The following is a 25,051-nucleotide window of genomic DNA, read 5'->3' as shown; positions in this document are numbered from 1 at the left end:
CTTTGTGGTGGAGAGGGAATTTTATGTGCAAAGGGGACTAAAGGGGCTTTGGGGGGAAAAAGAGAAAGAGAACTGTGTGATAAAGGCACAAAGTAGGTGTAAATGGCAATTAAATGAATTTACCTGTGTAATATATAAAGCTTTCTGTGGACATACCATAGTAAAGTTTCCTCTTGCCTCAAATAATCAGAAAGCTCAGTTTAGCTTTGTCCAAGGTGTGAACAATACCACAGAGCAGGTTTTCATTTCATAAATGTAAATGTTCTCAAGGAGTTATTCAAAATACTTCAGAGAGTGATCAGCTTTGTTTGAAGTATCTCAAAAATTACCAAGGAGAAACAAAAAGAAATCCTAAGATGAGAGACAGGAGTTTCAGAGAGCTCTGCTATCATGATAATGGATGGACATGATGCTGAGGGAGGATATTGAGTCCTGTTCCAGCTGTTTGGGCAAGACACCAAAATATAAGGATATAGTAAGCTCTCCTGCATTGGAGAACAAGGCAGTTACTGATTGAGGAGGACAGGGAGAAGCATTTCATGTAAACCAGTAATGAGGAGTGCCTAGGACTGGGCTTTGGGCAGTAGCTGCGTGTTGGGGATGGAGAGTTTGCCCCTTGTGCTGCGCCAGGTTGTACATTCAGCTTTCATCACTCACCTGATGGAGAAGCAAACCACCAGTGCACCTCTGCTTTGACCTAGTGCAGCTAAGCAGAACATCCAGCATTTCAAACAGGCCGTGAATTAGCAATGGTGTTTCTTCCATGGATACTTCAGAGGATGTAACAATCTCTCCTGCATGCTGAGCATAGAAAGGGACCACATTCTGGCACTGAGCTGTTCATGGAAGGTGGTTATCTCAGCTGCAGAAATAAGAAACAAGCATCCCTTTAGGCTTTTCAGAGGAGCCCAGCCCAGATTGCTGTTACATTCATCCTTTCCACGTCTTCCTTCTCTTTTTTGGCAACCCTGTGTTTGTGGGAACAAAAGTGCCAAAATCATTTGAGGGGAAGCAGATTTTGCAGCCTGGATGGTTTGGAAATCTCCCATACATAAGGAAGTGGATCTATCATCTTAAAAGATATTCAGCCTACATGTGAAGACTCAAAAACCTGGGATAAGATACTTTCCCATGTGATTGATGGAATATTACTGAACTTCTGTCACAAGTTGTTTCCAGCAAGCCTGGTCCTCCTGCCACCTCATCACAGGGTGTTTGGGATCCTGACTAGTTGCTCTTGGTCCATCCCTCTGCTGCCAGTATGAGCCTCAAAATACATGGATAGAGGAAATCTGCTTTTGTCATTCTTCCTGTTCTTATTGGAAACTTTTGCTCGTACTCTAAGGCAGAGAATCTCCAAAGTGGGTTGCCTTATTCAGTGATGACCAGTGCTTGAAAGTAAACTGCTTCATTCCTGAATCCTTTGATGTTATCCAATACTTTGTGCCATGACAAAATCCCATCTTTTTCAATGCTCCTTTTCTTTCTTCAGCTCTTTGGTCCCACAAATTTTGCTCAATATTGAATTCATTTTTAGATTCACGTGCCAGACCAAATATTCACTGCAACACTGTCCAATTTTTTTGTTTGTTTTGTTTGTAATGCCTTGATTATGTTAATGCAATGAATTTGACTTCACTGGAGCTTAACCAGCTGGTATCTGAAAAGCTGAAACTCGGAAAGAACATGTTTATTGTAGTATTGGGCTGTGGGTTTGGATTGATGTAGATTCATTGTCTTCAGTGGAATTTATTCCTTTTTGAACTCCTAGAAGTGAAAACAGGGCACAGCTGTTGGACCCTGATTCATTTCTAGTGCCAGCTGTTACCTTTGATGTCTGCTGTATGTGGAGAAGCTGTTGAGGTGGAGGTTTTTTATGGAGATTTTAGCCCACTAAGGCTCTTAATAGAGAAAATAACAAAGAGAATATCTCTACAACTCTGTAATCTGTTTCCCAGCATAAATAAGCCCTGTATGTCTGAATTTACATTTCTTGTCATTGCCAGGGTTGGATTTAAGGTGATGGAAAACATAGGTTGGAAAAGGTTGCATGTTCTAACCCCATGGTTGCTATGCATGTATCTAACTATGGCTTCAGACCCAGCTCTTTGTAAAAATACGACCATTATTATAAAAAATAACGGGTTGGGAAATGTGTATTTCCTAACTGTTATCAGATCAGGGGCCTGCAAGAGAGCTGGAGAGGGACTTTCTACAAGGACATATTGTGACAGAACAAGGCAGAATGGCTTTGAATTGACAGAGAGCAGGGTTAGATTGGATATTAGGAAGGAATGTTCCCTGTGAGGGTGGGGAGGCCCTGGCACAGGGTGCCTAGAGAAGCTCTGGCTGCCCCTGGATCCCTGGCAGTGCCCAAGGCCAGGTTGGACAGGGCTTGGGAGCAGTCTGGGACAGTGGAAGGTGTCCTTGCCCATGGCAGGGGGTGGAATGAGATGATCTTTAAGATGAACCCAAACCGTTCTGGAATTCTGTGATCCTTGTTTCTCACATGGTGTCTCCTACCACTGTCCCCCTCCTTAGATGCCACCTCCCTTGCTTGGCATCACCTGGCATCATCACCAGCCATCTGGAATCCATGTCAGGGCTGGGTTTCTACCAGATTTCGAGAGTAAATCTTTGAAAGTGAATGTCAGGCCATATTTCTGCCTATGGAGGTGCTCAGACCTCCAGCCACAAGCCCCTTTGTCACAGATGGAATCAGACCCATGAGGTGCCAAGTCTCTCCCTTTCTCTGATCAGAGATGTGTTGCTGGCTCCTGGCAGCACGAGCACAATCCGTCCTGTCCTGTCCCTGGTGGAGGCTCCTCTCCTTCAGTCTGGCACCTCCTCTCATGGATCCAGCGTGATGCTTCAGCAGCAGCCGTGACAAACCTGCCCTGGGTGCTCCAGGGGCACCCCTGGGCTCCCTGGCCGCTGGCAGAGCCACGCACCAAATTGGGATGCACAGTCCCTCCAGTGCAGGATTTCACACCTGTCCCCTCCCACCTTCAGATCCTCCAAAATTCTTGTCATGACAGGTTGCTGCTTATCTCCCCTTGCATCCAAATTGGCTCGTGCCCAGAAACGGAGGGAGAAAATGGCACTTTAAAAGCCGAGATGTATATTCTGTCACTTGGATTTAAGATGTTTTTCGTCTTCTGAAATATTTTCATCTTATTTGAATATTCTTGCTGGAAAACAGGTCTTTGGATACAAATGTGCAGGGAGCTGGAAGCTCAGAGTGCATGGGGTCTGCTGTCTCCTGTGTAGACATGAAGCTGCTTTCAAGTTCTGTTTCTAACAGGGCAGAATGTTCGTGGGCACAGGTGGAGATTGGAAGCCAGGGTCAGGCTTTTGTGCAGTAAGGTGCCTCCTGCTGTGTGTGCAGCCAAGAGGATGTAAAAATTTGCTTTTCTTTTCACCTTTTTAACACACACTTGACTGCACAAACTCAGTGTTTGCTAATTGGTGGCATAGGGTGAAACAAATCCTGTAGCAGGTTCCGCAACTAACATTTGCTAATGTCTGTTGCAGATAAATGAAGAAATATGAATATTGCTAAAATAAGTATCAGTGGTCTTTGCTGACTTCATTGGGTTCAGAGTTTGGTGCATTCCATGAAGGACCAAATAGTCTTTCCAGCTACTCATAGAGAACACAGAACCCTAGAGTGGTGTGGGTAGGAAGGGACTTCAGAGCCCATCCAGTGCCACCCCCTGCCATGGGCAGGGACACCTTCCACTATCCCAGGTTGCTCCAAGCCCTGTCCAACCTGGCCTTGGACACTTCCAGGCATGGGGCAGCCAGAGCTTCTCTGGGCACCCTGTGCCAGGGCCTCCCCACCCTCAGAGTCAAGAATTTCCTCCTAATATCTAATTTAAATCTCTCCATACTACATCCCTGCTGTTGAAATACATCTCAGTGCAGCCGTGCACACACACTGCCATCCGTGCAGCACAATAGCAGCGTCAAACCATCACTCTTATTTTTACATGCAGCATGTGAATAGGTGTGGGTGTGTGTTAACATGTTTTGTCAGGAGGAGAAATGTTTCTCCAGAGGCCAGGGATATGTGTTGAACAAAAACGAATATTAATTTGCTTGGGTGAAAGAAGCAGCATCTTTAAAGATGTACAGAGGACCCTCTGTTCCTGTGGTTTGCTGTGTGAGTCTGTCCTGCAGAGTCTGTGGCTTCTGTCATTTGCATTTTTTTATGTACGAGGCTGAGGAAATCAGCCTGAAAGACAATTACTATTTTTAATCAATGAAAGCAGGCCGAGAAGAAGATAATCAATGGGCAAGTGCCAGCAGGGCTGGTTTTTTTCCCCTCCTTACCTCGGTGGATTGTCAGTGCTTTGGTGCTGTCAGATCAAAGGGTGCTGTGCTTCAGTCAGCATTACAGCCCTTAGATCTCACCTGCCTCTCTCTGGAATCAGGATTTCAGTGGTGTGGGACACTGTGTCAGCCAAGCCCTGTGAGCACAAGGGAGAGCAGTCACTCAGGGGTGGGGACAGGTGCATTTGTGAAAGCTGTTCAGCGAGGTTTGCCTGGTTTTGCTGTCATTTATGTATTTAAAATAGGAAATAAGTTTCTCAGGTTGTTGACGTGCATTCCTTCACTGCTTCCTTGGCTCCAGCTGTCAATTCCTGCAGCGTTAACAACGGAGGCTGTGAGCAGGACTGTGTTCAGCTCAGTGAGGACCACTACAAGTGCCAGTGCCAGCCAGGCTACAAGCTGAAGACAGATGCCAAATCCTGTGAAGGTGAGTCCTGTGATACCTGCCTGAAGACACACAGTAAAGGCAATTTAAAAAACCCCAGGATGGTGTGTTCATTCCTATTTCCCCCTGTGTGCCAAAAGCAGCTTTAGGAATTGCTTATTAGCAGGATTTTAAAATGACACGTTTGAGGTGTGAAGTTCACTTCAAATCACAACTTTGAACAAGATTTTGGCCTCGTAGATCCCTGGCTGTTCCTTGCATGCTGATGGTGATGGCATAGGTTAGGAACTTAATCGTGATTTAATTCTAACATTTTATTGTTCATCAAGTTGCATATAGAGTTGGCCTGTATTACATGTTTTATTCTACAAAAAGTCTTTTCTTTATCTCCTTTTAGCTTATCACAGTCTGATTCATTCATCCTCCCCTTCAGGTTTCTAAGCACTCTCTCAAGCAGAACAGCAATGCTACCTTTGAGTTTGATTGTTGCTTTTCTTTTCTCGTATATCTTAACATATTCATCAGTTTTGAAGGCAACCCCCCCATTCCCCAACACAAGCACACACACACCCTTGAACATGCCAGAGAAAGATAGGGCCAAATTTATGGATTTATTGAGCTGAAATTCCTGTCACAAAACCGTTTCCATATGGCTCCTCTTCTGCTCGGAGATTTTATGTGCTGTGTATGAAGTGTAAGTAAATCCTGCTGTTCAGATGGCTCCCAGCTCCTGCTGGGTGCAGAGAGCACTCGTCCTCGGTTTGAGCCTCCCCAAATCCTGCCCTCTGTGGGGGCTGCACCTCAGGGAGCACCCACATCCTGGTGGCCTCTCTGTCTCTCGCGGGATGGCCACGTTCTGTCCTTGAGATTATCAGAAAGAGCCAGAAAAGAGGAGCTTTAGGGAGAAGGGGGTGTCAGAGACCTTCCTCCACTGTTCTCCATCCTGTTTCTCAACATCTTGAGATGTCCATGGCCAGCTGGCTGTGCAGGGCCTGCACAGGACTGAAGGGTGGGTTTTTATGGTGTGGTGGGGTCACCAGGGTTGGAGTGTGGTGATGCCAGCTGGGGTGGGAGTTGTCCCAGAGTGGTCACGGCACAGTTCAAGCTTTCCTGGGCCACCTCATACTCTGTCTCAGCTGGGCCCCTAAAGGGGGAGGTTTTGCCACTGCTGTTCACTCCCTCACGTCATGGGGCTGGAGAGGGTCAGCCACCCACCAAAGGCAGTGGTTCATCACCAGCTAGCAATTACTGAAAACTGCAGAGGGGCAGGCTCAGCCTTGTCTGCAGGTGAGGCCTTACCTGGGTGCCTGCTTACCTCAGGGTGTTTAAATCAAAATAAATCAGTGCAACTCCCTCAGGAGGGCAGTTGTGCCTGGGGGAACGAACATCTGTCTTGTAAGCAGAGCTCATCTTGAAAAATGAGGACTGAGTAGGATGCTTTTCCCCCCATAAATACCTTAGTGAATGAATACCTGGGAGAGAAAAGTGCTAGGTAAGCCCATGGACAAGATTTTTACAGGAACAAATGAGGGTGGTCATGAATGCATTTGGGTTGTCAGTTCAGAGGTATTTTAAGTAGAAGAGGTGGGAGGAGGTGAGCCTGGCTGGTTTTTTATTTTCCAACCACAAGGCTTGGCTGCTGGAGTCATGGTTTGGATGGAGAAAACACAGTGTATGAGAGCATTTGCCACAGCAGGTGTAGGTGTTGGGCAGGTGTGGATTCATCCCTGTGGACTACTTGGGAGCTAATAGTGCACCCACAGCCCTGGAAAGCTTTAGAGAAACACTTAAGCCTGGCAATTTTGCTCTTTAACACTTTATATTTTCTCCAGTGTGAAGTCACGGTTGCTGTGAACAAGAAAATTAATTTGATAAGGCCCAAATCTCTTTTCTTTAGGTGCACTAGAGGTCATGGCAGATAGGCCTGGAGACCCTGTTCTTTACAGCCTTGCAGTGAAGGACTGGGAGGTCTGCCCCATCCCTGGAAGTGTTCAAGGCCAGGTTGGATGGGGCTTGGAGCAACCTGGGATAGTGGAAGGTGTCCCTGCCCATGGCAGGGGATGGAGCTGGATGAGCTTTAAGGTCCCTTCCAACCCAAACCATCCTGGGATTCTGTGTCCTGAGGCACGTGGGCAATGAAACCATGCCAGTAAATTTTTCACCATAGTGTTTAACAGCTTGGAAGTAGGGCTTTGTAGGATGGAGTCTGTTACCTACTGAAGTAATTAAATGAACCAATAAGAGGCAAATGTGTGAAACAAGAACACTAATGAGTTATTTTTGGCTTTTCCTGAAACCTTCTTGTAACAGGAACATGCATGTCGCTGGAAAGCAAGTCAATCACTGATTGCCTTATGTCCTGAAGATCTTTCCTTTACAAACTTACCTCATCCAAGGATTTCCAAGGCTGCTATCTTTATTTGAATTACTATGTTTTACTAACATCTACCATGTAATTTGTTGTTTGCCTGTTGTCATGTCACAGAGCATTACAAGCTTTACTCCGGTGCCGTAATCATTCTCAAATTAAAGCTTTAGCTGCTCTGAAAACCTTCATAATATGCAGGTTTAGCAGATGCTGTTTGATAGCGATTTCATTTAATTTACCCAAATAGAAAAAGAATCGGCAAATAACTCAATATTTCATATCAGCACGGAGTGAGTTCTTGCTTGGAGCTAAATCCTTTGTAGACCGCAAATTGTCGAGCTGCGGAGCCAAGTTGTCAGCCTTGGAAGTGTCATGCACGATGAAGTGCTGCTGTTCCTTGGAAACCTATTTGCAACCTATCGTGTCAGAAGTCCAATTTCACTTCTACATCCCTAACAGTGCTTTTATTTTTTTTTTTTTTAATACTGTCAAGTCAAACTGAGCCCTGCAGCCTGGAACGGTTGTGTGTTCCCGAGATGGCAGGAGGTGACGTGAGGGAGTTTGAGGCAGTTCTGTGGCAGCTTCCTCCTTTGCCAAGTGGTGGCACAAAATGCCACTTGGCTGCACAGAAAAGTGACAAAAAAAGCCCTGCCCCATATTTGAATCCACATGAAGTAGAGGTTTTTCTCTCCTATTCCCTTCTCCTGCGTAGCTACTGGAACAGCGAAGCAGCCAGGTCTAGAGCAAAACTCCTTCAGCCCTTCCCCAGGGTTCCTCAAACCCTGACTCCATTGTTGTTAAACTGATGGTGAGTTTTTCCTGGGGCTCTGAGAGAAGGGGAAGGAAACGTTGGGCTGGAGGCAAGTGATGAATATTGGTCATCTGCCTCAAATCAGACAGTAATTAGTAAAATGCTAAAACTGAATTAGAGCTGGAATTGTAAGGAAACAAGTATAGCTTTTCAAAAGTTTTAGTTGAAGCTAAGCAGAACTCTAGAGGACACATTTTCAAGCTGTCCTCCAAGTTTACCTGTGGAATTTTATTCAGCAGAATTTTGGTGTAATGAGTGCTCCAAAGCAAAACCTCAGCGTGGTGCAGAATGTCAGATCCTAACCAAAATCAGACGTGTCTGAACAGTTGTGGTAGGTCTGTTTTGGTGTGTACCAAGTCTTTATTTGATCAATGTGCTTCCAGCAGGTGCATGTTCCAGAAATAAACCCATAAAACCCAGTGAAATCTTCGAGGTGGAGGCTTCTGCAGGCACTTGATGAAAGTTTTTCTAAGTACTTGCCACTTAGAGCAGCTTATCCTTGAAAAGGTATTGTTCAAGAAAAGGGAAGAGCCTTGATGTACAACATGAATGGCATATGTTTATAGACTGAAAGATGTCTTTGGGGGCTCTTCAGTGTTTATTTCCCCTAGAGCCTTTTAAATATTCATTGGTTTGTGGTGAGCTCCATCATTGTGTGTGTTTATGGATTCACACATACTGGAGTGCTAATTGCTGTTGTTTAGAGGACTCTTGAAAATCTGTTCAGGTACAGCAAAATAACAATAAAATGTACTTTCTTTGTCCTACTTCCAATGTAATACAAGCTTGGTTTCCTGCTGTTTAAAGCCTCATTGCTGCTCTATGAAAAATGTTGTCCAGCAGCAAAGAGCATCCAGAAAAACAGCAGCTTTACTGTACACCAGATGCTGTCACATTTTTTCCCTGTCTAATCTCTTCCAGCTACTTCGTCATTAGTTGTAACAATGGCAGGTAAGACCATTTTCAGGCAAAAAGTGACCTTTCAGTTGACAGTGTGCTCTAATTGGTTTCAGTGATAGACCCCTGCACAAGTGGGAATGGAGGATGCTCACAAATCTGTCAGAATGAGAGAGGAATTGCAAAATGTGGGTGTCGTCCAGGGCATTCTCTTTCTGCAGACAAGAAGTCCTGTTTAGGTAAGAAACTCTGGACTATTTATTGTGAAGAAAGGTATTAATCAGTGCTCTGGCTTACTGAGCTGTGAGTGGAAAGGAATGTTACACAAATATATGTGTGCATTTTGTAGCAATGTTTCTCTCTGTCGTGTTCACAGCAGCCCAAAGTCTTGAAGTACCTTTTTAGTGATGAAAATTCCTCTGTGATCTCCTAAGTCATGCTTTCTAGCAACTGGATTTGTCAGTGCTGTAGTGTTATTCTTGTGGGGTCCCTTTAAAATAATGTCCCAGATACAGCTCCTGGAAAATTGGTTCAAGTAAAACTCTGAACCAGGTCACAGAAAACCTATTTAGAATTCAAAGGGCTTTTTAGCTGGAGAGCTGTTTCCATATTAATGGAGAAACTACTGTGAAGGAAGGAATCATGATGTGTAAGATTTCCAAAGAGAGGAGCTTAAAAAGTTGAATTCTAAAGTCTGTATTTAGTCTGAGGTTGTCAAAAGGATCTGTAGCGTTTCTGACCTGAAATGTGGGGGAATTAGAGATCAAAATACCTGCTTTTCTCTTTCACTGAAACTCTTGGAAGATAGTTTAGCAGTTTTATGAAGTAAAAAGCATTTGTGGACGTGATGGTGCACAGATTTTTAACAGCCAAGTCAGGATCAGGGTGTGTGTATATACATATATAGATACAGATATATATTCAGACACTAATTTTAAACTCCTCTTTTGGAAACTTGGCCGAAATCTTGACAATATTTAAATTATTGTCTCGTCTAAAGGGTGCTGGGTGCCTTTCAAAATATTTACGTCCTACCCTGAGTATTTTACTCAGTTGCCTGTAAGCCCTTCTGTGAGAAGAATGGCAGATCTTAGAGATTCTCTCTTACTGGAATTACTCATGAGTAATTACTGTAAATAAGAAGTATTTTCAAGTAGTGTAGTCACTTCACTGATGGTGAGTGGATGGAAACAGCTGTGGGTTTAGCAGTAGGGTCAGCCTGTTGTTCCTTTTATCTCAGATACTCACTGACATTTCTGTTGATTTATGTATAAACTGAATCACTGAGTTAACTTGCAGTGCTACATATTGGAACAAATTTTCTCCCCAGCCTCATGGCAACAATCTTTTGAATCATTAAGCAGCGTGTCTTACCATGGATATACAATTATTGGTTTTTTCTCCTAGAAGTTACTCAATGTCTTTTGCAAAATTCAAGCTGCTGTTTGACTCTGGAAGCTGAGCTGGGAGGAGACAGAGGGCAGCTGGAGTGTCATACTTCAGCTATTAGCTGCAGGACAGGAAGAAACCTGTGCAGGATGGTGGCTGTGGTTCAACTTTTTATTTTTCTGTTTAAGGAGAAGAAGGGAAAAGAATGTTACAGCATTGGCCAGCACAGTGTACTCGCAAACTGACAATTAGAGAAAAAGGAGAAATAACCCGTTTTATTCTAAGCAGCAGCTGCTCACATGGCTGCCTCAGAGAAGCTGTCATTTGTCCTGAAATTTTCATGAGCCAATGTGTGGTGTTTGCACTGCCTGGGGCCTCTCTTTGCAAGGAGCCTGATTGCATCCGTCAAGCTCCTTGTGCTCAAGTGCATGGGCACAAGCACAGCACTGGGCACAGCACATGTGGAGGGACAAAACTGCTAGAAAGTGGTTTTCTGGGATAAAAAGTGAGGAGCTGCACATCAGATTGTTCCCTGCCGTGTGCAAGACACTGACCCGGGTTCGGTGCAGTAAATAGTCTGTATTTCGCCAGAAAAATGTCAGAAGGAACAGGAGATGGATCAGGGGTTTGCCATGTGCGATACCAGCCTTCGCACAGAGGTTGGTGTTTTGTGCAGCTGTATTTAGTGTAAGTTTTTGTGGTTTGGGGGTTTTTTTTTAACTAATTACTCCTTAAAAGTACTTTTATGTTCCACTGAGGTTTTTAGGAAGATTAATACCTTTGGAGGCATTTAACTCCAAAATACAGTCTAGCAAGTGTGAAGCTGAGGAGCAGCCTGTGTGACAGGGACCGGGGGAAGAGCAGCCTTCCTCCTTAGGGCTCTGCACCTTTTCCTTTCCTCACAGTGGGGTGAAGCTGCTCTGGTTGCAGCAGGTGCCTCCCCACTGTGCTGCTGCAGAAGCAGCTGCAGGATTCAGGGATGATCTGTCTCCATCGTCCCTGCTGAAACCCAGCCACTACTTAATCCAGATCATTTGACATTCAGAAAATAATCAGCTATTTCCTGCTCCGTTAATTTAACTATAATGGCATGGAGGACGTGGTGATAATTTCAGAGTTTTAGAAGTTAGGGCTTTCTTCTGAGTTCTTCACATGAGGTCTTCTTTTGCCATCACTGTTTTTACAGGAATAATAAATAAGTTGCTTTGGCCGATTCTGCAAAATACAATGTGTGACACTGTAAATGTTCACACTGAGAAATTGAAGGTCAATGGTGCTTAGAAAAAAAGATTGTTCTGGAGAATAATGTGAGTGTAACATTCCTGGGTTCATCGGGTGCTGTCCTTTGTAGACTGACATCAGGATAATCCTTTCAGCAGATATTTGGAAACGCAGCCATGTCCACATAGAGCAGCATTGTTTTTTATTTCAGTATCCAGCTGAGTGCCTTTGCCTTTCTCTCTGCTTGCAGACGTTGATGAGTGTGCAGAAGGCAGGGCCAGGTGTGCCCATCGCTGTGTGAACACCCCGGGCTCCTTCAGCTGTGCCTGCAGCCCCGGCTTCGAGCTGGGGGCGGACGGGCGGCAGTGCTACCGTAAGTGACACCTGCACTTCAGCCTCTTCTGTCTGCACCCTGCTCTGCTTCCCTTCCCATTCAGTGGGGTTAGCATTCCCAGCAAAATAAATGCATGCAGAAGCTCAAGCTTAATACTGTTTCCTTCCTCTGCTGCTGCTGCTGGGTTTGCAGGGTGACACGTTCCTAAGCCTGTGTTCACAGACCTCTAATTACTGCCTTTCAAAGAGCAAATAGTCCTGTTGGTTTGTCATCAGAGTCTGGTGAATTCTGCTGCAGAGCTACCAGAATGCTGCTGTTCTATGAAATGTATTCATTCCTGCCCTCCTCCTCGTCCTCCCAGCTTTCTTACAGATACGATGCAAGAGAAAACCAACATGATGTTCTGCTCTGGTCTTTACCTGTCTGGGTTTGCTTATGCTTCTCCTGAGATTATTGACACTATTAAGAGGACGCTTTTTAAAAAAAGGCAACAAAAAAGAGAGATGGGGGATGAAAAAATAGTTGAACAACTAAAATTCCTCAAACTAAAGCGAGCCCTGCTGTCTTTCCTCACATACTTACCTCTTGCCAGCGGGGTTTCTTAATCAACTCAGCTTTTCTGGAGAGAGGGACTGAATCCCAGTGCTGTTAGCTGATAGGTGATCCCTGGCCTGCCCTTGAGGGTAAATGTAGATTAATAAAGGAGGTGATGTGGAAGAGTTGGGGTTATTATGGACCTAACATAAGCTCCCTGGAATGCAGACAAAAGCATGGCCTGTTTTAGCAAAGAGGTGGGCAAAGATCATTCAATCTAATAATACTGTGCAAGAGCTTTCAGCAGAGCTTCCTTAGGAAAATATGCTGCATGCCAGAGAGTGAGTGCTTTATTTAAGAATGTGTGTGTAAGAAATAGTTATTAAGAATGAAATCCAGTTTCACAGCATTAACATACATTAAAAACAAAACCCAATTATGTGAGAGACATCCTGGAGAGTTATTTCATAGGTGATGGGGAGCTGTGAGTGGTGCAATGGCAGAGGAAATGTGATTAATGTATAGATATGAAATGTTCTGTCAGAGGCATAAAAAAGGGGTTTAGACCACTTAGATTTCATTGTGCTTTTCTGATAATATTTTTTCTGGCTGTTCAGCAGATCTCAGGGGATGGTGATTCTCTGTGCCTCATGTACAATATTGCAGAGCAAACAATAAAAATAAAAACATTCTGCATATATTTATGATCAGGATTATCCCAGTGTTTGAGCAATTTACAATCTTTGTTTATTCTTTCATTTCCCCAGTGGCTGGGGAAGAGCTGGTATTTCAGTTTTACTAATGAAGAACTGAGACAAAGTAAATGATGAAGATCATGTTTAAAGTCAGATTTGGCATTTAATCGCTGGGTTTACTAAATCCCGGCTTAACACACTGGACTGGAGACACGATTTCTTCTCCCTGGTGCAAATAATCACACTATGCATGAGATGTAGCCCTCAATATTTATTGTCTTAATTTATACCCTCTTCCAGCTGGAATTACATTTCTTGTTGGCAAGCAGGTTGCTCCCTGGGAGCACAAAGAGGGGTAGGACCAGAGCCCACCAACACAGATGTGTCTGGGGAAATTCTGTGCCAGATCTGATGGCCGCCACTCTGAGCTGGGGTGTTTCTGGAAGTACAGAGGATACTTTAGGAAGGGTTTCTCAGTTCTCCTACATAGTGGGAGAAATTATTTCCTCTCTAAATAGCTCTGTAACAAGACAAGCTGGCTAATCCTTCATGAAAAACTTTTTAACTGACCCTGTGGGTTCTTTTCATCCTGGAGAAATCATCTGAGGAAGTAGCTGGGCGGGAATGAGGTGGCCAGGTGTTCCCTTTTCTGTAGGAGGGTTCCCACTGGAAATGGCCAGAATGTTGTGAGGGCTGTCCGGTGCAGCCACACGAAGAGGGCATGGAAGTCTGTCAGGGCAAAGGGGGCTGGCAGTGGCACTGTACCACCCTGTCTTAGCTGTAGGGGACAAAGTCTCAGCAGAGGAGCTGCTGTGTCCCCTGGAAGGGACATGAAAGAGCCAAAACCTGGAGATCGTTTTGCATTGTGGTTGGGTGTCCATTTTGCCAGCAGGACTCTGCTCAGGAAGTTTCAATGCCTTTGTGTTTGGGGGATGTTTCAGAATCCAACTCTTTGCCATTCCCATGCAAAACTCAAAGCTGCTCTTTGGGAAGCGTATCAGGTTGGGTTGGGGGGCACCACCTGGGCTCCTCAGATGGTTCTGTTCCTCCTTTGGGGCAAGCACTGTGTCCAAACAAAGCATAAACCTGAGGAAACCTGTGAAGGCTCCTGTAGCAGGTGGCTGCTGGAACACTGAGCCAGCTTCACATGGCTGAATTTGAGAGCATCCATTGTTCTGACACAAACACCTGGAGCTCAGTGACTCCACAGCCTGCTCTTCTGGGGAGGGGGTGTGAGCTGACCGTAGTCACTGCTACAGCACTCATGGCTGCTGGTTTACAGCAAGCTGTTCCTCCAGTGACTCCCCCTGGGCTTGCTTTTTAACATCCTTTTGATTTATTTCTCTGCAAGGCATCGAAATGGAAATTGTCGACAGCTGCCGGGATGGGAACGGCGGCTGCTCCCACCACTGCGAGCACACGGCGGCGGGGCCGCGCTGCTCCTGCGACCACGGCCACCGCCTCGGCGGGGACGGCAAAACCTGCACAGGTAACCCGTGCTGGGAGCAGGGGGCAGGTGTGGAGGGGCCCAGGGAGCCTGCAGGAGCTGTCACTCAGGGAAACGCCTCCCCATGCCTTCCCTCCTTCTGCAGGTGTTAGTGAACGGGTCCTCTGGCTGCTCCAGCCTGCCTGGCTCTGCGGGCTCGCTGGGATGAGTCACTAACGAGGGGAGGGAGTGGAAATGACACTGGTGCATCACCTGTTACCATGGCCATGTCTCACCGTGGGCAGCCCAGAGGCATCACAGGACATTGTTTTCCCTTCCCTCCTCAGCCATGGCTGGGAGGAGGTTGGCTGTGGCTGGGAGCAGCGGCACACCTGCTCTGAAGCGCTTCATGCACAAACTCCACTTTGTGTCACAGAGGCTGCTGTGTTTCCATCAGATTTGCTCAGGCATGAGGTTACACTTCTGCCTGTGAGAAGTCTCACTTGGGAGGTGAAAGCAACAGAGTTAGATTTGGGTTTGTTTTGAGAGAAGAGCTTAAAAAGTCATTCATGTTTTAAGCAATTCTGCTATGAAATTTGTGTGTGTTTGTTTTGTTTTGTTTATGGCTTTTGCCATGCAGACTGTATCTCATTCTGCTTTGGGCTTGCTGTCAGTATGCCATTACGATTTTTAAGAATAGCCAGGAAGAGAGGGGGGATGGAAAAAGGAACAGGCACCACAAAGCAGTGTACTGAGATATGAGATGATGAGAAGAGGTAGAGAGTGGGAGCATTGATGAGTGAGAGGCAAAATGAGTCTTGCAAGGAAAAAAGGCCAAGTACAAGGAGAGAGGAGGAGGAGGGGAGCACTGAGGGCTGCAAGGGCGGGTGATGATGGAAATTAAAAAAGCAAAAAAAGTTTGGGAGGCAGATTTGGAGCCAGAGCCTCAGGGGTGGGTGGGTTACACAGTCTTGTCTGTACAGCTGACAGGAGGCAAAGCAGCCTCCTGCCCACATCCCAGCTCAGTGACCAGAATTCTGCTGGGGATTTCAGAGGGAAGCAGATACTCCAGAGACAGCAAAGGAAGGGGGAGAACACAGGGGAAGTCTGAGGACATGAAAAGTTGCTCCTAACAGCAAAAATCTCCTTTTTGTTGGGAAAGGAGAGAACACTGACGAAGGCTGAGGACATGAAAAGTCGCTCCTAACAGCAAAAATCTCCTTTTTGTTGGATGCAGATTTTACATTCCTACAGAAACAAGGGGCTGTTGCTGGAACCCAGAGCGAGGCATTGCCTGATGTACTGCAGAGGAGCTCAGCTTGTGACATTTCTGGAAAACACTGCCTTCAAATAACCTGCATTAATCATTTTCACACTGACCTCTTCACCTCAATTGATTAATTACATTTTCTTTCTCCTGTCCGTGTTTCCTCATAAAGTTGGTGCTCCTTCCAAGGTTAATTGAGACACTGACCTTTCCCATCTGCAGCTGCTCAGCCGGGCCACGTTCAGAAGCATTTTGCAGACTCAGCATTGACAAGGTGGCCCTTGGATGGCCACTGACCTGCTCAGCAGCCTGACAGCAGCCAGGAGCCTGCAGTGCACAGATAACAGCTCAGCTCTCCTATCTAATCACCAGAACAGTGGTGTCAATACCAATCTCTGAATGGACACAGAGCAGGAGGAGGCAATGGGAAATCAGTTACCAAAAACTACAGTTGAACCTTCCAGGCTGCTGCTGTCCAGCAAATGCCTGGTTGGATCAGAGCATTGTTAGTTTGCATTCAGTAAGATTGAGTATAAAGAAATCTCAGTGGTCAAATGTAGGTTACTGTTAAACAGAACATTTTTGAGGGCTGGTGGGTCCTTGCTGTTGTCTCTTTTCATAGAACCATATAATATCCTGAGTTGGAAGGGACACACAAGGATCATTCAGTCCAACTCCTGTCCCTGCACAGACACGCCAACAATCCCACTCTGGGCGTCCCTAAGGGTGTTGTCCAAACCCTCCTGGAGCTCTGGCAGCCTCGGGGCCGTGCCCATTCCCTGGGGAGCCTGGGCAGTGCCCCAGCACCCTCTGGGGGAAAAACCTTTTCTGATATCCAACCTAAACCTGCCCTGAAACAGCTCCAGCCATTCCTCAGGTCCTGTCCCTGGTCACCAGCGAGACCAGCTGGTGTTTTGTAAATCCCCTCATGGCAGCTCAGGCTTGTGGAGGAGATGCCTCTCCCGGGACATGGAGGGTCCTGGTTGCTATGGGAGAAGGCAGAAGGCAGCTGCTGTCAGGATTCAGGATTCAGACAGTGTTTATGTGGTTGAAGGAAGAGGAAGGTGTAAAGTGGTGAGTGCTGCAGCACAGTAGCTCTGAGCAGAGCTGTGGCAGCAGCTCAGGGTGTCTCAAGGGCTGAATGTGCTGCCCTTTCCTTGCAGAGGTGGACGAGTGTGAGACTGGAGAGTCCTGCTGCTCCCAGTTCTGCATCAACTACGCGGGGGGCTACGAGTGCGCCTGCAAGGCGGGGTTCCAGCTCAGTGCTGACGGCTGCTCCTGCGACGGTGAGTGCAGAGCCAGGGAATGGGCTGGGCTGCAAGGGACCGTAGAGGTCATCTCATTCCACCCCCTGCCACGGGCAGGGACACCTTCCACTATCCCGGGTTACTCCAAGCCCCATCCAACATGGCCTGGAACACTTCTAGGGATGGGGCAGCCACAGCTTCTCTGGGCAGCCGGGGCGTCATCACCCTCACAGGGACAAGTTCTCTCCTAATATCCAATCTAAACCCTCTTCCTTTTAGTTTAAAGCCATTCCCACTTGTCCTGCATCATTCCATGCCCTTGTCAAAAGTCTTTTGGTATCAGTGGCTCAGTCTAATCACAGCCCAGGGTAGAAGAAATGCTGTCAAAACCTTTTGCAGGGCTTTGTGGGCACTGCCCTAATGAGAGTCACTGACCCCATGTCAGCTTTGCTGATAAGGTTTTGCAAATGTGTAATTTCCACTTTGTGAGGCTGGAATACAGGAGTAACCCAGCAGCCAGAGTGGGGAAGTGGGGATGTGGAGATGAGCCAGCAGAGAGAAAGTTTCCCTCCTCTCTCCATGGACACTGTATATTGATGTGTGTTAAACACTCCTTCTACAAAAGAAGAGCCCTCAAAATAACTGAAGGATCAACTGGGCTTAACAGCTTCAAGCATCTGTTTTCATTCGAGACAAAAACATCAGTGAAGTAATCTACTCCCTGTTGCCCTGAAATGTTTTCATACCTCCAATACCAGAGAGAAATGGAGAGCCCCAAAACACGTAAGAAAAATTGTGTTCTCTTATGTATAGAATAATTTGCCAGATGCAGCTGGGCACAGCGTGGGCTCTCCAAGCAGAAGTACTTGCTCCTAATCACCATTTATATCTGGATTTTCTAGATGTGGATGAATGTCGTCTGGATAATGGCAACTGTGACCATTTCTGTGTGAATTCCCTGGGCTCGTACGAGTGTGCCTGTAAGGAGGGTTACAGGCTTGGGGATAACAGATGGGCCTGCGTGGGTGAGTTATTAATACAATTTGAGGGCCATTAAGCATTTCCCACTGATTTAAAAAGTGATTTTGGAGCTGGGATCTTCACAGATCCTGGGATTTTGGGAGTCCAACTTGAGCTATGTCTGAACGTGGCCAGGGTAGAGCTATGTGCAGTGCGTGGATCCGAGTTCATCCTCCAGTAATGGGTTTTGCCACAGATTAATGGCAGATGAACACTTAAATCCCCTGGACATGTTTGAAAACCTAAAGCTCCTGATTTAGAAATAAATACTCTTTTGACACTTTTCTTGCACTATTTGATGAAGTTTAACATCCTGGGGGGAAAAAAAAAAGGTAGCCAGATTCTGCTTTGATCAACCATGGCAAGTTTTCCATTAGTCAGTGACGTTATTCTGGATTTCTGCCAGTGTAACCAGTCCAGAGTTTAGCAGAGCAACTCAGTTTTATAACCCAAGTTTAGCACCTGCTAAACCTTAAGCCAGAGTTTGATATTCTAACCAACACCAAAAAGAAAGCCAGCTGACTTCCCATCAGTTTAAGGCTCAAATTTTAATGTTTCTGAAAATAAATTGCACAGCCAGCCTCACTTTCTATTTGTCGTCTCCAAAACGAGCAAGAGTAATGACCTTCATTAACTAAAAATAATCTCAAACTTCAAGTGAGGAAAATGAATCTCCTCGTTTAATTTTGATTCTCCAGGAGCAGAGTTTTTTTCCAGGAAAAGGAAAGAGATGGGGAGTTTTCCCCTCTTTTCTCTTTTATTTTTTTTGCCTGTTTTTTTTTTTGGATAGCAGAAAGTCTGTAAGTACAGATGAGAAAATGCCTGGGCTGGGACTGCCGGCCAGAGGTGTGACTGGAAAACCTGATGGCATCGTAATAGCAACAGGGGATGTAAATGAGAGGCAGGTGCTGTGGAGGCAGCTGGGGTGCTGATGGGCTGTGTTTGTGCTGCCCTAGGTGTGCAGGAGGTGGATGCAGAGGAGGCAGCGGGCTTTGCCGGCGCCCCGGGGCTGCACTTCCGAGGGCCCCCCCAGCTGCTCCGCTACGCGCTCGGGGCCCTGGCCGAGGATGGAGACCCCCGAGGAGAGCTCACCCTGGTGCACAGGGTCGGTGAGTGACCAGCAGGGCCCTGAGCCAGCACAGCAAGCTGGGGACATCGTCTCAGGGGGGAGGATTTGGGGCTGGGCTGGCTGAGCATCAGCAGGAGGGATGAGCGTTAATCCTGCTTCCTGCCCTCTCCGTGCCAGCAGGGATGAGGCATTACCATGTGCTCCATCCCAAATGGGACATGTTTGAGGAGCCAGGAGGCTGCCTGGATGCGTTGGGAGGGAGGCAGGGGAAAAGTGAGCAGCACAGCAAGCAGTGGCTGGGGAGCTGCTTGGAAAACAGCCCTAGGGGCAGCAGCCAGAGGGTTCTCGTCATCCCAGGGGTGAGAGGACACCATGGGTTACTGTGATGCACTAAATCCCTTGGGAAATGCTCCCTTTCTCCTGGAGCTGGGAGTGTGTGTACCTGTTTACAAACCTTTTTTAACAACCAGAGGCTTTTGGTTTAAGATATTTGCATTTCATTTGTGTTAAAAACAATCCTCCAAAGATTCAGGTTTCCCTTGATGTTCTGGGTGTGTTCCCCAGGAAAAGCACCCAACCCATCCACATATTGCTCAGCTCAAGTGGTGGCAAACAGCACAGGAGCACCCACTGTCACAGGAGGGGGTGCAGAGCAGCTTTGCACCCACCTGGGCTTTGCATGATTCAGTCTTTGCCACCTGCAGGTTCACAACTTTAAAGAGCATTATGAGGTGAAACCCTGTGCTTGCTTTGGTGCTGAGTGCTGGTGGGCCACCAGGGAGGATTTCTTGTTTTTCCTATATATGTCCTGTGATTTTTGTATAAACTCTAATTACTCATCTGAGGACTGTGCCCTACAGGCAAAAATCGGGAGCTGGTCTTGACTTTAATAAAAAAATAACTTACTTTTATGAACAAAACTGTTAAGACCCTCCCAAATCACACAGCATCCAGCCGGACTCAACAACACCGATAACCAACTGGGAAACTGATAAATGAGATAACCACAGGCAAAATTATCAGGCCTAGAAACCACAATCAAATATTTATTGACCATTTTTTGCATGTTTTATTTATATTTAGCCACAGAAATTTGGGTGTTATCAGTCATAGCTGAGCAGCTGCACTTCTTCTAAGGTTCAAGCTTTGCAGCATGCAGTGGTTTGTAGGAAAAGGTGGTGGAGGAAAGGCACTTTAAATGGTTTAGTAAGTTCTTTTACCTCCCAAATAGTAATTTATTGCTTATACTTTCAGACATATTTTTGGGCTGCTGTCTATATTATAAAAAAGCCTGCTTTAATGGTAAGGTGGTGCAAGTAATTAAATATTTTCTATAGCTTGAATGACTTTTTAGCGTGAAAGCATGATGTTTTTAATGGTGATCTGTATTCTTCTCCTGAAGTATGAGTTTGTACCCTCTTCCAAGTAGGAGCACTAGGATTCTGAATGTCCCTGAAAGCTTGGGCATTTGTTCAGCTACAGAAAAAAGGGAACAGTTGGGTGCTCAGACCTAGAGGAAATCTTGCCTCACAGAGAAAATTGTTGGTGAAAAGAGACCAGCCTGTGACTTACTGTAGGCTGAAATAAATTGCCAGCTCACTTTCAGGTGCTGCTCAAAATCCCCTTCCAAAAAGCCTCCAGCCACAGCCATAAAGCCTCGAAGGCACAAAGCTGCATGGATGGAATCTTCAATGCCACTGAAGTATTTTATCAGACAGTCACATTTATTTTCCAAGCCTGTTTCAACAAAGAGAACATGAAGTTGCAAGGGATAAAAGGGGGGTGGGGAAGGAAAGGGGAAAAAATGCATTTTCATATCAGGTTTCCTATACAAAACTCTTCATATCCATGAAGAAATAAGGAAGTGATAGATGTGTATTTTGCTTTGTTTCCCTAGAATAACACTCAAATTAGGTGGTTGAAAATATCAATGAACCCTGTTTAAATAGCACCACATCCACTTACTGCAATAAAACAACAGGGATAGCCTAGCAAGATGAGGAGTCCCAGTAAATGCTTCTAATTATATACAACGTTATCAAGCATTAGCTGCAAATTTCCTTTTTCTGAAGGCAAAACACTTGCTTTTAAAAAGTAGCTTGAAGTGCTCTTCGCTGGAGAATTACAGCATTTAGGGGAGTAAATTCCAGCTGAACACCCAGCTTTCCTTTTCCTTAGAGTCAAAAATGCGAGGAGGGAGATTCAGGAATGCCCATTTCACTGTGCCTTTTGTGCTGACCCGGCGGGGTTTGCAGCCCAGCGATAGGTACGAGCTTGCAGGAGCGTTTTTGTCTGGCTGCTCACTCAGCCCTGTGTGGTTTTTTGCTGTCAGTGTGCCTGGGTGACACGTTTGGCCAGGACTGCAGCCTGAGGTGTGAGGATTGTCTGCACGGGGGCCACTGCAACAGCGAGCGCAGCGGCTGCGTCTGCCCGCCCGGCTGGGCTGGCATCACCTGCAACGAGAGTGAGTACAGGGCCTTGGAGGGGGAATGATCCTCCTGCAGGGTCTGTACAGCTGGGGAATGGGGGTAACCTCTGGTACTTCTCATCTGTGAAGCTCCCCAAGGAGCACAGCTGTCTCACAGTCCGATCTATTGTGCTGGGACGCATTAAATAGGAATTGTAGGTGATGCCGTGGTTCACGGAGGGCCCGGCCCCCCCGGTGCAGGTCAGGGCAGAACCACCCCCCCCTCCTAAATATTTCGTTGTTGTTCATTCCTGTTCACTCTGCTGCTAAAAGCTGCCAAAGTTTGCCGGCCATGCTTCATTCCACAGCTTGCCTCTGTGACTTTCAGAAGTCTGTCCCAGCAGTTGGTGTGACAGTCTGGGTGGACATGTATGCTGAACTTGAGTTTTCCCATTGTAGCATCCCACAACACTGCCTTTTAAATTTTTGTTCTTACATTTTCCTTTTTTTTTACTTACCCTTTTTATTATTAGCATCACTTTCTTGGAACAGTTAATTTTTCGTATTTGAAATCATATTTTTCAGAATTCTATTGCCAAGTCAGTGCCCTTTATAATAGCTTTTCACTCCCCTTACTCCTGTTTCCTGGCAGAAGATCTTTCTGATTCAGAAGTATGTGTCAAAACCCATTGGAGAGAGAGTGGTGATTTCTTGATGTGCTGTTCTTCATCTGCAGTTTGGCAAAACTTGTCTGCTGCTTGTCTGAGACATCATACAGCACATTTCCTGTTTGAGATGGGTCCCTCCATTTCGTGGTGTGTGACATGATGGCCCATCATTCTCAGAAAGTCTTTGCTGTCACTGGTGAGACAAAGAGTCGATGAAAATTTATTACTTGACATCAGTAGACAGCACTCTTCAGGTTAATTGCCATCAAGATTGTTCAAGAGATGTCATCATGTGGACAGAAATGTAGAAAAATCAAGCAAGTGATTGAAACCAACAGTCTGCCCGTGGTTATTTTGGGAAACTGATGGTGGGTTTGGTTTGTAAACACTGGGAGCAGCTAAGAGAATAGGAAATGGGGAGGATTAAAATCATCATTTCCAGTCTGTCTGAGTTCAAGGTATCAAGTTAGGATATTCTTACTTCTATTCCTGTTGTGCTGGTGGTTCAGGATAGATTATAAAAATTTCAAGGCAGTATCCAAAGTCTTTGGTTCATTTCATAAATAACATTTCTGATGTATATTTGCAGTAGATATCCATGCACATAATCTAATCTCTGGAATTTAAAGAACTTTAATAGGCCTGTGTTATTGAGCTAAACCTGCTGTCTGATGAAGACAGCATGGAAAGCGATAAATACAATACCTAATCTGTATGAATTAGTCATATGTGATAGCTTTCACTCTTTTCTCTTGCTTTTTTTAATACACAGCATAATTCATGGATTTAGGATAAGCAGGTTTTAGGGTAAGCTAAAACAGTGGAGAAAACTGGAACTAAATTTCTCTAATAATGCACCAAAGAAGCCGAATGGAAATTGATGTGAAATGTCAACTTTCTTAATGTACATTGATAAAATGTCAGTGAAGTCAGATGACTCCAGCAGCTGTATTCACTCAGCCAGCTCAGGCTGCAAACAGCAGAGCAAGGCTTTATCTCACAGTTTGTTTTTGCTGTTGTGGATCCACTGCTGCCATGATCACCTTGGGAATTTCAGAAACTATATTTGAAAAGCAACATATTGTTTTCATAATAGTATTTGGGAGAGAAAAAAGAATGTTTAAAATATTTATCTCCAAGTATTCCAAGCTGTGCTCCGTTGTTTAAACTTTGGACTTGACAGGCAATGGTTTTTGAGCTGTGCTTTGTGGGGAGGGGAGCATGTGCAGGGGAGGGTTGGATACATGACAGTACTTCCTCAAGCTTGGTTAATTCAGCGTCCTTTGAGATGTTCTAGTAAATATCAGGTGGATGTGCATTGCTTTATAGAAGAATATAACTTTGTTTAGAGCCTGCTCAACTGAAAGGACTCTCTCCTTGCTCAGTTTTCACAGAATCACAGAATCAATTAGGCTGGAAAAGACCTTTGAGACTGAGTCCAGCCTGTGACCCAACACCACCTGCTCAACCAGACCATGGCACTGAGTGCCACATCCAGTCTTTTCTTAAACACCTGCAGGGATGGTGACTCCACCACTTCCCGAGGCAGCCCATTCCAATGCCCAGTCAACTTTCTGTGAAGAAATTCCTCCTGATGTCCAACCTAAACCTGCCCTGGTGCAGCTTAAGGCTGTGTCCTCTTGTCCTGTTGCTGGTTGCCTGGGAGAAGAAACCGACCTGCACCTGACTGCACCCTCCTCTCAGGGAATTGTAGGGAGTGATGAGGTCTCCCACGAGTTCTCCATACTGAACACCCCCAGCTCCCTCAGCTGTTCCTCACAGGACTTGTGTCCCAGAACCTTCACCAGCCTTGTTGTCCTTCTCAATGACCGAAGCCTTGTTTTGCTTCCCTTGCAGCAGAGGGGAAGGATTTCTTGGTGTGTTCATGCTCCCTGCTGTCTCCACAGCCTGTCCCCCCGGGACGTTTGGCAGAGGATGTGCCGGTGTCTGCAAGTGCCAGAACGGAGGCTCGTGTGACCCCGGCACGGGGCAGTGCCACTGCCCGCCCGGCGTGCTGGGCCAGCTCTGCGAGGATGGTACGGCTCCATCTCTGCCTCAGGCTCACCACTTCTCCCCCCTTGTTCCTTTTAAATAATGAGCAAAACAGGGGGTGAGAAAAGCCAGTGGCTAGCGAGGCTGCGCAGAACCCCGGCTCAACCACAAACCACTTTGGGGTTGGAGCTTTGACCTGTGGTAGCTGATGCCTTGCTGTGTTTGTGCACTCCAAAGGTTGCCCGAAAGGTTTCTTTGGGAAGAACTGTAACAAGCCATGCAACTGTGCCAACAAGGGCCACTGCCACAGACTGTACGGAGCCTGCCTGTGTGACCCCGGGCTCTACGGCCGCTTCTGCCACCTCAGTAAGTCCCCGGCATTTTTTGGATCTGTTTAATGTGTGCACAGCATAACAGTCTGTGAAAGATTCCACATTGTTTAAAGAGGGCTGGCAAAAAGGAAGGAGAGTGACTTTTTGCACAGTCAGACAGTGATAGGACAGTATTTACTAAAACAGTAATGATTTAGCTTAGACGTTAGAAAAAAGTTCTCTGCTGGGAGGGTGGGAAGGCCCTGGCACAGGGTGCCCAGAGAAGCTCTGGCTGCCTGTGGATACCTGGAAGTGTCCAAGGCCAGGTTGGACAGGGCTTGGAGCAGCCTGGGATAGTGGAAGGTGTTCCTGCCCATGGTAGGAGGTGGAAAAAAATGGGCTTTAAGGTCCCTTCCAACCCAAACCATTCTGTGATAAAATGAGCAAGACTTTGCGTTCTGCAATGGGCTGGGAGTAGCAGGAGGGCAAGACTTTTGATTTGTGTCAGGAAGCCCCAGAAGCTTCATTAATCTTTTCCTCTGGTGATTAATCTTTGCCATAAGGACTGAAATTTACTGATGCTCAAAGGTGAGGGTTATAGGTGGGGTGGACAGGTCAGCATCTGGGTTATTGCTGAGGTCAGAATCTGGTTGGAGCTGGTTAGTGACTGCTGAT

At 46.1% G+C, this 25,051-nt stretch overlaps 1 protein-coding gene across 9 annotated transcripts in view; it reads left to right on the top strand.

Moving 5' to 3' along the window:
* LOC116448728 (multiple epidermal growth factor-like domains protein 6) overlaps positions 1 to 25,051 on the top strand; it is a 190,100-nt gene that overhangs the window by 122,380 nt on the left and 42,669 nt on the right. For 7 of the 9 annotated variants that reach the window (XR_004242095.1, XR_004242094.1, XM_032119576.1 and 4 more), the window contains exons 7-16: positions 4,637 to 4,762; positions 8,913 to 9,035; positions 11,657 to 11,779; positions 14,321 to 14,458; positions 16,826 to 16,948; positions 17,812 to 17,934; positions 18,886 to 19,038; positions 21,331 to 21,462; positions 23,981 to 24,109; positions 24,303 to 24,431. Coding sequence is in view for 7 of the 9 variants with exons in the window: in XM_032119576.1 (XP_031975467.1) it covers positions 4,637 to 4,762; positions 8,913 to 9,035; positions 11,657 to 11,779; positions 14,321 to 14,458; positions 16,826 to 16,948; positions 17,812 to 17,934; positions 18,886 to 19,038; positions 21,331 to 21,462; positions 23,981 to 24,109; positions 24,303 to 24,431 (1,299 nt within the window). In the remaining 2 variants the exon portion in view is untranslated. The remainder of the gene's footprint in view (positions 1 to 4,636; positions 4,763 to 8,912; positions 9,036 to 11,656; positions 11,780 to 14,320; positions 14,459 to 16,825; positions 16,949 to 17,811; positions 17,935 to 18,885; positions 19,039 to 21,330; positions 21,463 to 23,980; positions 24,110 to 24,302; positions 24,432 to 25,051) is intronic. The other 2 variants (XM_032119575.1, XM_032119577.1) reach the window with 2 other exon arrangements.

Source organism: Corvus moneduloides, chromosome 10, assembly GCF_009650955.1.
Source record: "Corvus moneduloides isolate bCorMon1 chromosome 10, bCorMon1.pri, whole genome shotgun sequence".
Classification (NCBI taxonomy): domain Eukaryota; kingdom Metazoa; phylum Chordata; class Aves; order Passeriformes; family Corvidae; genus Corvus; species Corvus moneduloides.
This window is presented reverse-complemented; position numbering and strand designations above follow the sequence as displayed.